Source organism: Coniophora puteana (assembly GCF_000271625.1).
Source record: "Coniophora puteana RWD-64-598 SS2 unplaced genomic scaffold CONPUscaffold_1, whole genome shotgun sequence".
Classification (NCBI taxonomy): Eukaryota; Fungi; Basidiomycota; class Agaricomycetes; order Boletales; family Coniophoraceae; genus Coniophora; species Coniophora puteana.
Genome location: NW_006913053.1, coordinates 3,760,181 through 3,772,169, shown reverse-complemented (window position 1 = coordinate 3,772,169; position 11,989 = coordinate 3,760,181). Strand labels below are relative to the sequence as shown.

Sequence of the window (11,989 nt, the reverse complement as noted above, 5' to 3'; positions counted from 1 at the left end):
TCTAGTTGGAGAAGATCATTATACGGCTTCTTATGACACCTTTACTACAAGTTTTCCCATCGTCTGACCTCTGGTCAAGTCTGCATGCGCCTGCCGAACACCCTCAGCACTGAAAGGATACTCCTTGTGTACTCGTGCCTTAAGCGTACCACTTTCAACCAGCCCGCGTAATCTCTGCCCGTTTCGATGCGCTTCTTCGAATGTCACGTTGTAATGATTCATCCTGAAACGGTAAGTCTCAAATTAGATGCCCTCGATGCTCTACTCGGCTTGACAACTACTCACGTTGGGCGGACGAGCGTCACGTTCTTTGAGGATAGCTTCTCCAAGTCAAAGGATGGAACGGCACCTGATGCATTCCCCACTGAGACCAGGGTACCTTTGCGCTTCATGAACTTGAAGTCCATCTCGAAACTATATAGAGTCGTGGTCAGCATATTAACGTGGTTGGAAGGTGAGTCTTACGTATCTCTGCCGACGCCGTCAAATATAGCATCGACTCCCTCCCCATTGGTAATATCTAACACTCTTGCAACAACGTCTTCTGTCTTGTAACAAATGACGTGATCGGCACCGTTACTTCTTGCGTAGTGTGCTTTCTCCGACGTCGACGTCGTTCCAATCACGGTCGCTCCCAGGTGCTTCGCTAGCTGTGTCATCAAAATCCCCAAACCGCCGGCCACGGTGTGGATGAAAATGGTGTCTCCGCGCTTGACTTTGTATGCCTCCTCCATGAACGTCACGGCTGTGAGGCCCTGGACAAGTATGGAGGCAGCCGTCGACGTAGATACCGTGTCCGGTACCGACAAGGCTGACATCCACGGCACGGATACGTACTCGGCATGGACACAAGGGTGGTTCTACGTTTTGAGTTAGAAATATTACGCCGCCGTTGACAAGACTTACGATGGCGACAGCCTTCCCTATGGCATATCCTCTCATTCGAAACTCCGGCATGTTCACGACATTTCGGTCTGCTGGGAGGGCCACGACTCTACCAGCTGCCTCGCAGCCAAGGACAGATGGAAGGGTGTCTATTGGGTATAGACCATTTCTATGGTAGGTGTCGATGTGATTTATGCCGAAGAACTCTACCTTGGTCCCACCATGTGAGTTCGTGTAGGGTAGATAATACTCGTCACGGACACACCTTGACGACGACGTGGTCAGGCTCAGCCTTGGGGAATGGTATGGCCATCTTTTCGATAACCTCGGGCCCGCCGGTTTTTCTTATAGCAATCGCCTGTATAGTGGGCGGAAAGATCATCATGTTGAGGGCAAATAGGGCTTTTTGACCTCGAGAATGAAAGGCTAACAAGAGGCGAAGGGCAAGTTTGCTTTGGTTTATAAGACGCAGATTAATTTTCTTATAGCTCGGAACTCATCGCTTCCCTGAATCTTGCGGTGCGGTTGCCCGAAAATTCAAAAGCAGACATTCTATCACACTCACATCCCGTCTCACGGACACGCGAACCGCTCAGGTTGGTCATCCGAACACGTCAGGGTCCGTATATTAATTCCATGCACGACGCCCATTGTTCTCAGCTGCCGGCGGCAAGGCTAACGACTAATGAACGCTAACCTTAATTATACCGTCGGCTCTCGGCGCTCTCTCGGTCCCACTCGGATACGCTATATCAGAGCTGTCTTACAGATCCGTCATAACCTGAAGTTAACTCAGGTTTCATGCGGGCGGCTCAATCGGAGTGAACCAGTCTCCAAAGGCAATACAAGAAACACACGCAAGATACTAATCACTGTTATTACATTGAATTTCTACCGCACTCCGCCGATTCAATCTGAGACCTTGATCACCACCTTGCCGGTGGTCGCACCGCTCGTCAGGTCCTTCTGCGCCTGCTGCGCACCCTCGGTGGTAAAAGGATACTCTTTGTGAACATGTGGCCTGAGTGTTCCCTTCTGGACGAGGTCGAAAACTTTTTGACCATAGTAGAGCGCTTCTTGCGCGGTATACGCATAATTGTTCATCCTGAAAAACAAGAGGTTAGTAAAAGTGCTACGATGTGACATCGAGTACCCAGACCGGACCAGGCCTGCATTCGATACTCACGTCGGGCGAAGTAGCTTCAAGTTCTTTGGAAGGAGCTTCAGAGGTGGGAATGGGGGCACGGCGCCGGAGGCATTGCCCACGGAGATGAGCGTGCCTTTTCGTTTTATCATGTCGAAGTTGGCATCGAAGCTGGAATGAGGTGAGTTAGCAGAGGTGGGTACGAGCGCTTCCCAAGCTTACGTGTCTTTGCCCACGCCGTCGAAGATGGCATCGACACCTTCCCCGTTGGTGATCTCCAGCACACGCTTGACCGTGTTTTCAGTCTTGTATATGATGACATGATCTGCCCCGTTCTTCTTTGCTAGCTCGGCTTTCTCCGTTGTTGAGGTCGTCCCGATGATGGTAGCGCCGAGGGATTTGGCGTACTGTGCCATGAGCAGGCCCAGGCCACCAGCGACAGTGTGAATGAGTATCGTATCGCCCTTCTTGACAGCATAGGCCTCGTCCATGAACGATACAGCTGTCAGAGCCTGGACGAGAGTCGCTACGGCCGTCAGAGGCGAGACAGCATCTGGAACAGGGTAAACCGTCTTCCATGGCACGGAGATATACTCGGCGTGGGTGCTCAGGACATCCTATCATTGATGTGTCATAACATAAGTTGTGTGATAACGCGAGCAGTGACGTCATAAGCTTAGACATACGGATGCAACTTTTCCTCCCTGCTTATACCCTCGAGCTTTGTAGTCGGGATCGTTGAGGGTAGTCTGGTCGGATGGAAGACCGATGATAGTGCCGGATGTTTCCTTGCCAAGGACGAAAGGGAAGTTGTCGACGGGGTAAAGCCCCTGTCTAATGATCATTGATGACGATCGTTTGATGTTCCCCGGCTCCGAAGTAGATGCTCACCTGTAGTAGGTATCGATGAAGTTGACCCCGATGTAGTTGACCTGTCAACGTGCTGAGCTATGTCCTCTGTCAGCGGTCAAGTGCTCGTATGTACCTTGATAAGAAGATGGTCCGGCTTAACCTCAGGGAACGGAACCTCGATCTTCTCGAGCACGTCGATCGGCCCGGTCTTTGACATGCCAAGGGCGTAGATCTTAGACGGATACGTTGACATCTTTGCGGATGGTGTAGCGAACTGGCGAGCAAGCGTGAATAGGCGTCGTGTCGAGCCGAACATACACGATGGGAAGATAGTGAGGGGGGCCGAATGCGTGCACGCCTCGCGGGTTATATACTGTTCGTGGCGGCGCGCGACTGCAAAGTGGCTTACTAGCTATTCGCGTCAGCTTGGTCACCGTCTTTCTTGAGCTCTACTTTGGCTCTATTCTTACTAAGGTTGGCTTTTCGGTCGTTTCGGATCGCCGCTGGACCCAAGGCTGATTCGTTCAGGCCTCGGTTAGGTTGCACCCGGTCCTGTTTAGTTGGCACGAGGACTTGCCATGATGAAAGCTTGATGAGAGTTCTGATGAACGCTGTCCCTTCGGCTCCGACATCTAGCGCCGAGATAGCTGCAGACTTTTACGGCATGCTCCTGATCGACGACGTGCTATGCCGGCGGCAAGGAGGACTGGAATCGCGAACTCGCAAACACTACATCTACACAGTGTGCAACAACAAACGTCTGGCGGAACACAATCCCACTGCCAAGATCGAGTACCAGTAAAAAGCTTAGCTATGGTTGCAGCAACTCACACGACTCCACTTGTTCGGGTGTTCCTCGCAACCCACGTCGCTGAGAACACTTGAAAGATGATCAATGCATCTGAATTCTGTAGAGGGAGCTACCAGGGTAACTCTGACGCCTTGAAAGGACGAGATACGCTACAAGCGGACAAGTGATTTGGCGATAACCGCGGTTTTCGCGCAAGTAGCAAATGCACAATTGAGAGCCGCGCTTGTGGTACAAGAAGGTTACACGCTTATTGTGTAAACAATAGGCAGTGCCAAGCCTGCTCCGTGCCGGCGGAGGAGCGAGGGAAGCTGTATATAGCTGACTGGGCGAGATCCCGTGGGTATGGAAAGTCACGGTATTTCCAGAATACAGTGGAGGACATAATATACAAGACTGATTCACACATACATGCATCATGAGACTCTCTGACGGAACGCCTTGATGAGACACTGGTAGATCATCTGAAGCTGAGTTTCCCGTTGCACCATCGCGAGTCTTTGCTCTCGGAGAGAATCCACCTCCTGAGCGACGAGATCATCTATGGGGATCTTCGGAATCTGAGGGTTCGGGTTAGACTGGGGAACTGCAGCTTGCGGTTGTCTCTGAAGTAGCATCGTGTTGAGATGGTTGACGTTAAAGCAGTCGAGAAGAGACTCTGGGGTAATAGGACGCAGAGCAAGCGCAGGCGGAGACGCAGCTGACCGGCTATCAAGTAGACCATACGCACGCAGCAGAGAAGAGATGGCGATGAACGTGCCGGTACGGCCTACACCTGCGGAACAGTGAACGATGATTGGTGCATCAGCTGCTCCAGGATTAGCTTTCTGAGAGAGGCTGTGATTGACTGCGTAGGCGTGCCGTAAGAACGCAAGTAGACTGTCTTCGTCCTTCGAGTCCGGTACGCCATGATCTGGCCACTTTTCATAGAGCAAATGCGTGAAATCCACGGGTTGAGATGCGGACGAGGTGGATTGAGGTTGAATAGTCACAGTACTCTCTTGCCATCGCGACTCCCGCAGAGATTCTTCCTCGGCTTTCTTGGTTGTAATGCGGAACGGTGGGTCCGGACACCCGTGCTCTGGCCACACCTCTAGCGATGTCCCAGGTCTCTGAGGAAAGTATGATTCAGCCTGGCCTTGAGAAAACGTCGTAAGTTGAACAACGGTATGGACTCTGCCATTCGCAGGCACATATGAGGAGAGACCGGGCGGAAGTGTTGATTGCGAGATGGTGTGATACAGGATGCTGAAGAAGGAATGAAAGGTTCCTTCTATCGGAGCTTGAGTCGCAATCCATACCCCGCCTCCATACCGCTCCTTGACCCAGTTTCCATTGATATATCTTCCATCTCCCCGCCCACCGCCACTCTGCGTGCTCCCTGCTATCACTCGCGTCCGATCGTACGGCAATATGTTGCGATAACGGTTCTTTCTGATGTTCTGCGGCTGGCTGGCCGATGCAGTGGAGTAGTGTCCGACCGGATCGACTTCAGGTCCAGTCCCTGAAGGTGCGAGTCGTTGAATCCTCGACTGGATATGAAGCTGCGTGCGAACGCGCTCGCGTTCTTGAAGAATCCCGAAGATATCCTCAACAGAGTCGACAACATCCTGATGTATGTTGGAGGTTTTGAGGTGTGCCGCGATAGGTCCTAGCCAGGTCGGCAGGCTTTCATGGGGGGAAGGGCTCGAAGCCATGGTGTGGTTCGGAATGCAGAAGACTCTGAAGGGATGGGCGAGATGGCGGACCCAGTTGCGCATTGCACATAGGCTGAGACAGCAAGTCTGGCGCTGGGATAAATAAGCGAACACAAAGAGACGCCGATGAGCGCGACCGTGATGCGCACCTCTCCTACTGGAACGTGGACTTGCCGTGGACACAAATCCACAAGCCGAACATACGTTCTCTCCTGTGAATGATACACTGCCACCTAATACTCAAAGGAGACGTTTTGGATAATTACACGAACACTTTCCATCCCCTGTCATACCTTTGGACGACGCTAATTCCTCATCCATGTATGCAGGTCTGACTCCCAGTCCACTGGACACGATCTTCTAGAAACGTTGAGGCAGGAGTTACTCAACCTCATTGGACTCGTCAGTCGTGGATCCCCACCATTCTGGCTCCCACCGCCAATACGATATCCAAGGATACATTCAGTCGTAAAGTGCACAGCGACCATGCACCCTTGATGTAAGCCTATGGACCCTACTTCTGGTAGCCTCGCGTCTTTCCTTATAGCTTCTTAAACTCGCGATGGCCCACCGGCTTCCTGTGGACTTGTTGACTACCACACATGTAAGCTCAGGATCTGCCGCCTCGGTCATTTTATAGCATTAGAACGTCTGGCACAGGATTCTGGAACATCTATTCGTCAGGTATGGATCTGAAATGCACGATAACTCGGACGATCATCGCATTGGGGCTGCTGTTACAGTGTGATATCATTCTGTGACTTGGAAGCAGGCCGCGATCAATCAGTTGAGCGCTGCATCCGTAAAGAAATCATGAAATGATTCTGATTTGGCGTGTTTTCATCTCTCCCTCCGAATTACGTCGAGTAGGCGTCTACTTGGTGAGCTAGCCGAAGTCTTATTACCCTACATTCTAGAAATCTGATTGATCCTATTTGAAAGGCGGCTGAAGGAATGAAGTGCAATGGTTCCTTACGGCGACGTCGAATCATATCCAACTGCACCAGCTGTGAGTATGTATTTTGGATGTTGAATTGAAACACCGTTATATGTCTACCAAAATAAGTGTTTTACTTCTGATCATGGATCAGTGCCACGCTGACTCCTCTTGGGACGGCATCCGCAGTTTATCCAGATTAGCACAGATATAATCTTACAGGATTTCGTTGGTATGCCTACCATGCTTGGGACTTTAGATGACATGCCACACCTCGTGGTAAAACATAAGAACATCGCTCACGCGCCCACAATACCACGGCCACTCCGCGGCGCTCAGCATTCTTGGGCGCGAACCACCGACAGCACTCAGTCTCGTTCCCACTGAATCACATGAACCCTACATTCTCGGTTTACTCTGAAATGGTAGGGTACTCACCGGATACCAAATTGTTAGACGAGGGCTTCTACGCCTGAGAGACTTCTCCAAAGTACTGGGAAAATAATTCTTGGATGCCATTGTACTCCTTGACGTCTACTGAAGTACCCCGGACCGGGCCACCCAAGTATCGTCCACGTTCATTCATAGCACGTTCTCGGATGACCAATGAATGGACTTATCCATCATTTTTGCGCAGCTCATAGCTTCAACGTGCAGAGCACGGTCCTGGGACCTCGAACATGGCCCTGGACATTAATCTTTGATTATCCTGTGCGTGTTTTGTTGCGCACCTATGATGGTGACGGCGTCACGGTGACTTGTAGAATGGGCCGTGATCGTCATCAGAAGCTTGGGAAAGCTCAAGGCGTCTATCGCATACCAGCACAGGAAGGGCTGGTAGGGTCCCCGGACCCACCCGCGATAGTTTGATAGTCCGAGCGTGGACAGTGACTTCATCAACTGACCCCGCTTGCCTAGGTCCCACGCTTAGCCTATCATCAGCCTTCAAGACCTTGATCATGATCCAGATCCACGGTGTCCTCCGTCTGAATCTAATCTTCCCGGACGGAGCCACTAGCAGGGATACTCTGCACAGCAGTACTAGTTTGTAAGTGCGCGGAGAACGCCCATCGGACTGGCAGTCCTTGAAAGTGGCAGGTGGTGGCAGCGGACCCACCGGATACCCATTACCTACTCCAGCGATCCCAATTCATGAACATTCATTTTGACCAAGCTTTGTCCACCTGGCACCTCCCCGCAGCAGCACCGCTGCCGCCGGGCTCAGTACGCATGCCACGCATACACGTCGATTCGGCTCGGCACCAGTAGGCAGTTCCCGCATATCCATCCTCGGTCCACGACTGGACCACGTTGGCATGAACCGACATAAAAGTCACGGAGTTGGTGCTCAACTCAGGCATCTACATTTCCTTTTCTGAACTTCGAGTTCGAACCTAATTTCGGAACCTTTCCTTTCCTATCCTCCTGGGCGGAGGTGCACGGGCGGAGGGCTTCCCCCACCTTCGTTTACAGTCCTAGCAATCCTCATTCAGCCTGCCTTTCTGGAACTTGGCTGCAGAACGCTGCACACCCCCGATCGAACGTCATCGCAAAAGCTTCAGTTCCCCGTCTTCCCTTTGCGGGCCGAACAGAGCTCCATCGGGTATGCGGGTGTGGTGGAGATAGGCACGAAAGAGCGGATAGAATGGAGGCAGTGATATATGATCGCTGCGTAATATACTATCACTGCCCACTTGAGACAACAAAGGAACGTCTGACAATAAGCCAGCCGGTGAAGGGGGACAGGACTCAAAAAGAGTTCTCTATTGTGGTGATGCCCAACAAAGGACGTCGCCAGCTAAGGTACATATATGCAGGGATACGGATACATATGTAGAAATGATAGGATGCACGTGGAACGCCTGTTCAAACCAAATGAAAACATATACACAAATACAAGCGATGTCAGAAAAAAATAACATCGCCTCACTCCAGTCCAATCGGCCTAGAGGTAAAGATAGCAAGTGAGCAGCGAGACGGAGAAGATGAGATAAAGTAAAAACAGAAAATCGGAAGAAGCACCACAATAAAACCCGGCCCTACGATATAATTACAGTCGTGGGCAGGCGCAAACCGCCCTACCCTTTTCGTATGCTAGTCATGTCTGAATGTGAGTGGATGGTCCGTGGTGGCTGTGATGGATGCGGCAAAAAATACACATGGAAAGATGAAGGAAGCGATCGCCTCTATTGGGGTGAAGAACAAGAGAGCATGAGACCGGGGACACCGAAGATCGTGGATCGTGGCATGAGAAAGCAGGGATTTAGTCTGGCGGCGGGTGGTAGATGAGATCATGTAAAGCAGATTTGGGCCGCGGCGGCACCGGACCTAAGATGAATTAACGATCAGCCTTGATTAAAAAGACCAAAAACTCCAGCGCACACACGGAGACAGCTTGACATATGAATGGCGATGAATAACGAGACGACGGAGCATGTGTGATGGCGGCCGGGGGGAGTACGATGGAAAACGCCGTGCAATGGGGCGTATCCGGGAGCAAAAAAGACGGTTATACAGCATCTGCAAATGCTCGAGTCCAAGAGGGACGTGGGAAGGTATGGACAGTACCCAAAGCCAAACGCCGCTGCGACGCAGCAAATCTCGGGAATTCAGTCCAAGAAACTAGTAAAGAACGAGGGATATTCACACAGAAAAAAAATAAGAAGCGAAGAATGAAGGCATGAGAGACGAAGACAGAATGAAAGTGGAAGGCGCGAAGGAGGTAGAACGGACAACGATCCATAGTAAATAGATGGTCTGCGTCTTGATCAATCGACGAAGGTCGGGGCGGAAAAACGAACGAATATACCTGGAACGTCCCAAACGTAGCCCTGAACCCGCAGGAAGCCTAGCGTCCCCCTTTGTGCGTCTTGAGATGCTGGCCAAGGTTATCATGTCGACTGAATTCCTTGTCGCACCCTGGATGTGGGCATTTGTGCGCTGTGACTGAAGCATCAGAGGTCGGTGTAGGAGATAAAGGCGAGGACGTACGCTTTTCGTTGGTGTGGATACTCCGCACATGTCGCTTCAGGTGCTCACCACGAGCGAAACACTTGCCACAGCCAGGCACATCGCACGTAAAGCTCCTTGCGCCCGCATGCTCACCACCCTGCCGACTATGCTCCCGCCAAATTCCACCATTGCTCACCGTCGGTACTCGCCGCCCGCGCGACTTCTTCGTCAAATTCGGCACGGGGATAGGCACGGGGAGCGTCCTTGAATTCCGTCGGGGGCGCTGGGAGGCCGACGTCTCTGGGGATGGAGGCGATGCGGTTTGCGATGAGATAGAGGACGCGGGCGAGTACGCCTTGCGGGCGTTACCCCCGAGCTGCATGCCGTAAGGGTTGAAACGTGCAGCCCTGCCGGACCCGGACCGGGGGCGCAGGGTGCGCGCCCGGGTCATCGGTCTTCCCGGCACAAAATCGGCATCGTGATCATCATCTCCATCTGCCTCTTCCTCATCCTCGACCTTGTACTCGTCCTCCTCCTCGTTTGAGTACTCGTCTTCTCCCTCCGCATCATCGTCGCCTAACGTGATGTCAGCGCAACGGCGAATAAATGGGAAAAAATTATTTTTACATAGCTGTTCATCGGCGCTGTCGACACGTTCGCCGTCTTTCGTCCCAGTAGATCCGATGCAAAAGGACTCGCCAGACTTGCGGTCAACGTCTTCCTCTTCAGGGTCGGGTAAGTCTCCGCACTCCAGCGTTGGAGAAATCTCCTCCAGCCGGACAGTGCGCGGCTGGTCGGGTTGCAGCGTCCGGATCCTGAGGGGCTGGGGGTGCTGTAGATGCGGGCGACCAAGGTTATGACTGATGCTCTGCTCGTCTCCTGGTAGTGCAAGCGACGGACTGGCGAACGTTACGGAGCGGGGGACCTGCGCGGAGACGGGTGCAGTAGGCGCTGGTGCTGAAGCGGCGAGAGTGCGGTTCTGCATGAACGCCATTGCCAAGTCCAGCGAAGACTCCCCCGAAAAAGACTGTGCATTCGTCGTCAGTGGCGGATTCGGTCGTGGTGCCTCGCCACGGCTGGTGCTGACTGGGGTAAGGGCACAATTGAGAGAGGATGTATACGTTCCATATCCCGCATTGGGCTGACTGGCAGATACGCTGGCGTTGAGCACGTCATCAGGGCCATTCTTCAAGGCTACGTTACCCATCCGAGGGTACCTAAGTTGAGTCGGTGCAGAGGCGTTAGAGAGCTGTGAATTATAAGGAATCCCGCTGTCAGATTGGCGGCGATAAAACTGGGAATCTATACGTGAAGGTGTCGTGAGGCTCGTGAAGGCCATTGACGGGACATGAGGCGGGTCATAGGGAGAGCTCCCGAGCGGCTGTGTTAGGTCCATGTCACTTGAGGGAAAGTTCTGGGGGCCTTGGCACGATGGCGGATATTTCTTCGTATCGACGGACAAAGGCATGCCCATAGCCATCGACACAGGCATCACAGTCGATGAGCCGTGGTTGTAGATGTCCAAACCATCGAGACCGTAGTTGTTGGACATGACGTTGAGCGGAGCAGCGTAGCCTGAGAACTGCCCTGAAGAAAATAGCTCGTCCATAGAGGGATATGTGAAGGTCTCCTCGTTGCTACTAGCGTCCCGTGTGAACACATGTGGCTCCATTTGTTCCATAGTGGGTTCAGGGAGCGGGCTGTCGTTACCAGAAGACACAGACGGAGGCGACTCTGCGGATACTGCCTGTGTGTCGGAGGGATAAGAACTGAACGATGAGTTACCCTGGAGGGCATACAGACGCGAGTGGTGCGGATGAAAGGGGGAGAAGCCAAGCGCGGAAGAACTCGAGGAAGGGTGATCGGAATGAAGATGGGGGTAGTGAGAGGGTAACGACTCTGTCATCCTTGCAGAGGCAGTGGGGGGATGCCCGTGGCGAGAGAAGAACTGGCGAGAATGCGAAGCGGTAGTCGAGGGTATATATGAAGGCCCATTTGGGTTCGTCATATGCGCGATCCTGGACGAGGACATGTGTGGTCAGCTTTAACACGTTCTAGTCTCATCGGCGGGACAAGTTCTGGGTGGCGAGTCAGTCGAGTGGAGCGCGGATGAATCTTCCAGCTGCGTCCAGTGCTGACACGGGCTGACATTTGATATCGCGCGACGGAGGAATAGGGCAGACATTGGAAATTGCGATCGGGCGAGACACTTACCAAGCAGCTGGCTTGGGCCCGAGTCAAGATCGGCGCGACAGCTTCAGAAAAACGAATATCACAAGGAATGGACGGGTCCACAGGCGACGGTCCAGGCTGAGGCGGACGAAAGTGCCGAGAAAATGATAAAATGCAAGAGAGGAAGAGCGCGGACTGCAACACTGGTGGAACTTATCGAAAGTGGGGGAGGTGCAAGGAGGAAGCGTGTGTCGTCGTCGTCGGTTCGTGAGGTCGTTAAATGCGAAGATCAGGCTTGTGAAATTGCGAACAATGGGCCTACAAAGCATGGGCGGGTGAGAAGGCGGCGGGATATGAAGCGCGCGGGGGACAGCCTACTAACCTAGCTTGGCAATTGAGTCACCCGAGAGAATGACAGACGTCAGCTGGAAATCGAAGTAGAAGAAAAGACGGGGATTGACACACAGCAAGAAGTTGAAAGAGGTCGCCGCCGACAAGGGCCGGAAGACGGCGGGCGCGGGATGATGAAGGTCGTAAGTAAG

At 52.7% G+C, this 11,989-nt stretch overlaps 5 protein-coding genes across 5 annotated transcripts; 1 reads left to right on the top strand and 4 right to left on the bottom strand.

Annotated features, from left to right (window-relative positions):
- Positions 1–30: 30 nt before the first annotated feature.
- Positions 31–1,270, bottom strand: CONPUDRAFT_87104 (NAD(P)-binding protein; the record flags this gene model as incomplete). The annotated part of the gene is made up of 6 exons (XM_007765516.1): positions 31–223; positions 286–414; positions 466–811; positions 838–923; positions 950–1,095; positions 1,151–1,270. 6 exons carry the CDS (start codon positions 1,268–1,270, stop codon positions 31–33), a joined length of 1,020 nt encoding a protein of 339 aa, XP_007763706.1.
- A 418-nt stretch (positions 1,271–1,688) lies between these two features.
- Positions 1,689–3,472, bottom strand: CONPUDRAFT_116362 (NAD(P)-binding protein). Its single transcript, XM_007765587.1, has 7 exons — positions 3,352–3,472; positions 3,015–3,293; positions 2,921–2,961; positions 2,716–2,863; positions 2,252–2,646; positions 2,072–2,200; positions 1,689–1,990 (listed from the first exon to the last, which is right to left on the bottom strand). The coding sequence occupies exons 2-7, from the start codon at positions 3,195–3,197 to the stop codon at positions 1,795–1,797; spliced, it is 1,092 nt and encodes a 363-aa protein (XP_007763777.1). The 5' UTR covers positions 3,198–3,293; positions 3,352–3,472; the 3' UTR covers positions 1,689–1,794.
- A 607-nt stretch (positions 3,473–4,079) lies between these two features.
- Positions 4,080–5,386, bottom strand: CONPUDRAFT_116359 (phosphatases II; the record flags this gene model as incomplete). The annotated part of the gene is made up of 2 exons (XM_007765586.1): positions 4,080–4,292; positions 4,386–5,386. 2 exons carry the CDS (start codon positions 5,384–5,386, stop codon positions 4,106–4,108), a joined length of 1,188 nt encoding a protein of 395 aa, XP_007763776.1. The 3' UTR covers positions 4,080–4,105.
- Positions 5,387–9,171: 3,785 nt separating this feature from the next.
- On the bottom strand, positions 9,172–9,657 carry CONPUDRAFT_45476 (uncharacterized protein; the record flags this gene model as incomplete). The annotated part of the gene is made up of 2 exons (XM_007764335.1): positions 9,172–9,263; positions 9,315–9,657. 2 exons carry the CDS (start codon positions 9,655–9,657, stop codon positions 9,172–9,174), a joined length of 435 nt encoding a protein of 144 aa, XP_007762525.1.
- Positions 9,658–11,173: 1,516 nt separating this feature from the next.
- On the top strand, positions 11,174–11,959 carry CONPUDRAFT_79367 (uncharacterized protein). The gene is made up of 3 exons (XM_007764668.1): positions 11,174–11,293; positions 11,490–11,765; positions 11,830–11,959. Exons 1-3 carry the CDS (start codon positions 11,284–11,286, stop codon positions 11,886–11,888), a joined length of 345 nt encoding a protein of 114 aa, XP_007762858.1. The 5' UTR covers positions 11,174–11,283; the 3' UTR covers positions 11,889–11,959.
- The last annotated feature ends 30 nt before the right edge of the window (positions 11,960–11,989 follow it).

Coding starts and splice junctions, on each gene's coding strand:
- CONPUDRAFT_116362 (XM_007765587.1), bottom strand. CDS start 3,197: ATGTTCGGCTCGACACGACGCCTATTCACGCTTGCTCGCCAGTTCGCT. Junction 2,201..2,251: donor GACGGCGTGGGCAAAGACAC/GTAAGCTTGGGA, acceptor ACCTCATTCCAG/CTTCGATGCCAACTTCGACA. Junction 1,991..2,071: donor TTGAAGCTACTTCGCCCGAC/GTGAGTATCGAA, acceptor CTTGTTTTTCAG/GATGAACAATTATGCGTATA.
- CONPUDRAFT_79367 (XM_007764668.1), top strand. Junction 11,766..11,829: donor TGAAATTGCGAACAATGGGC/CTACAAAGCATG, acceptor CAGCCTACTAAC/CTAGCTTGGCAATTGAGTCA.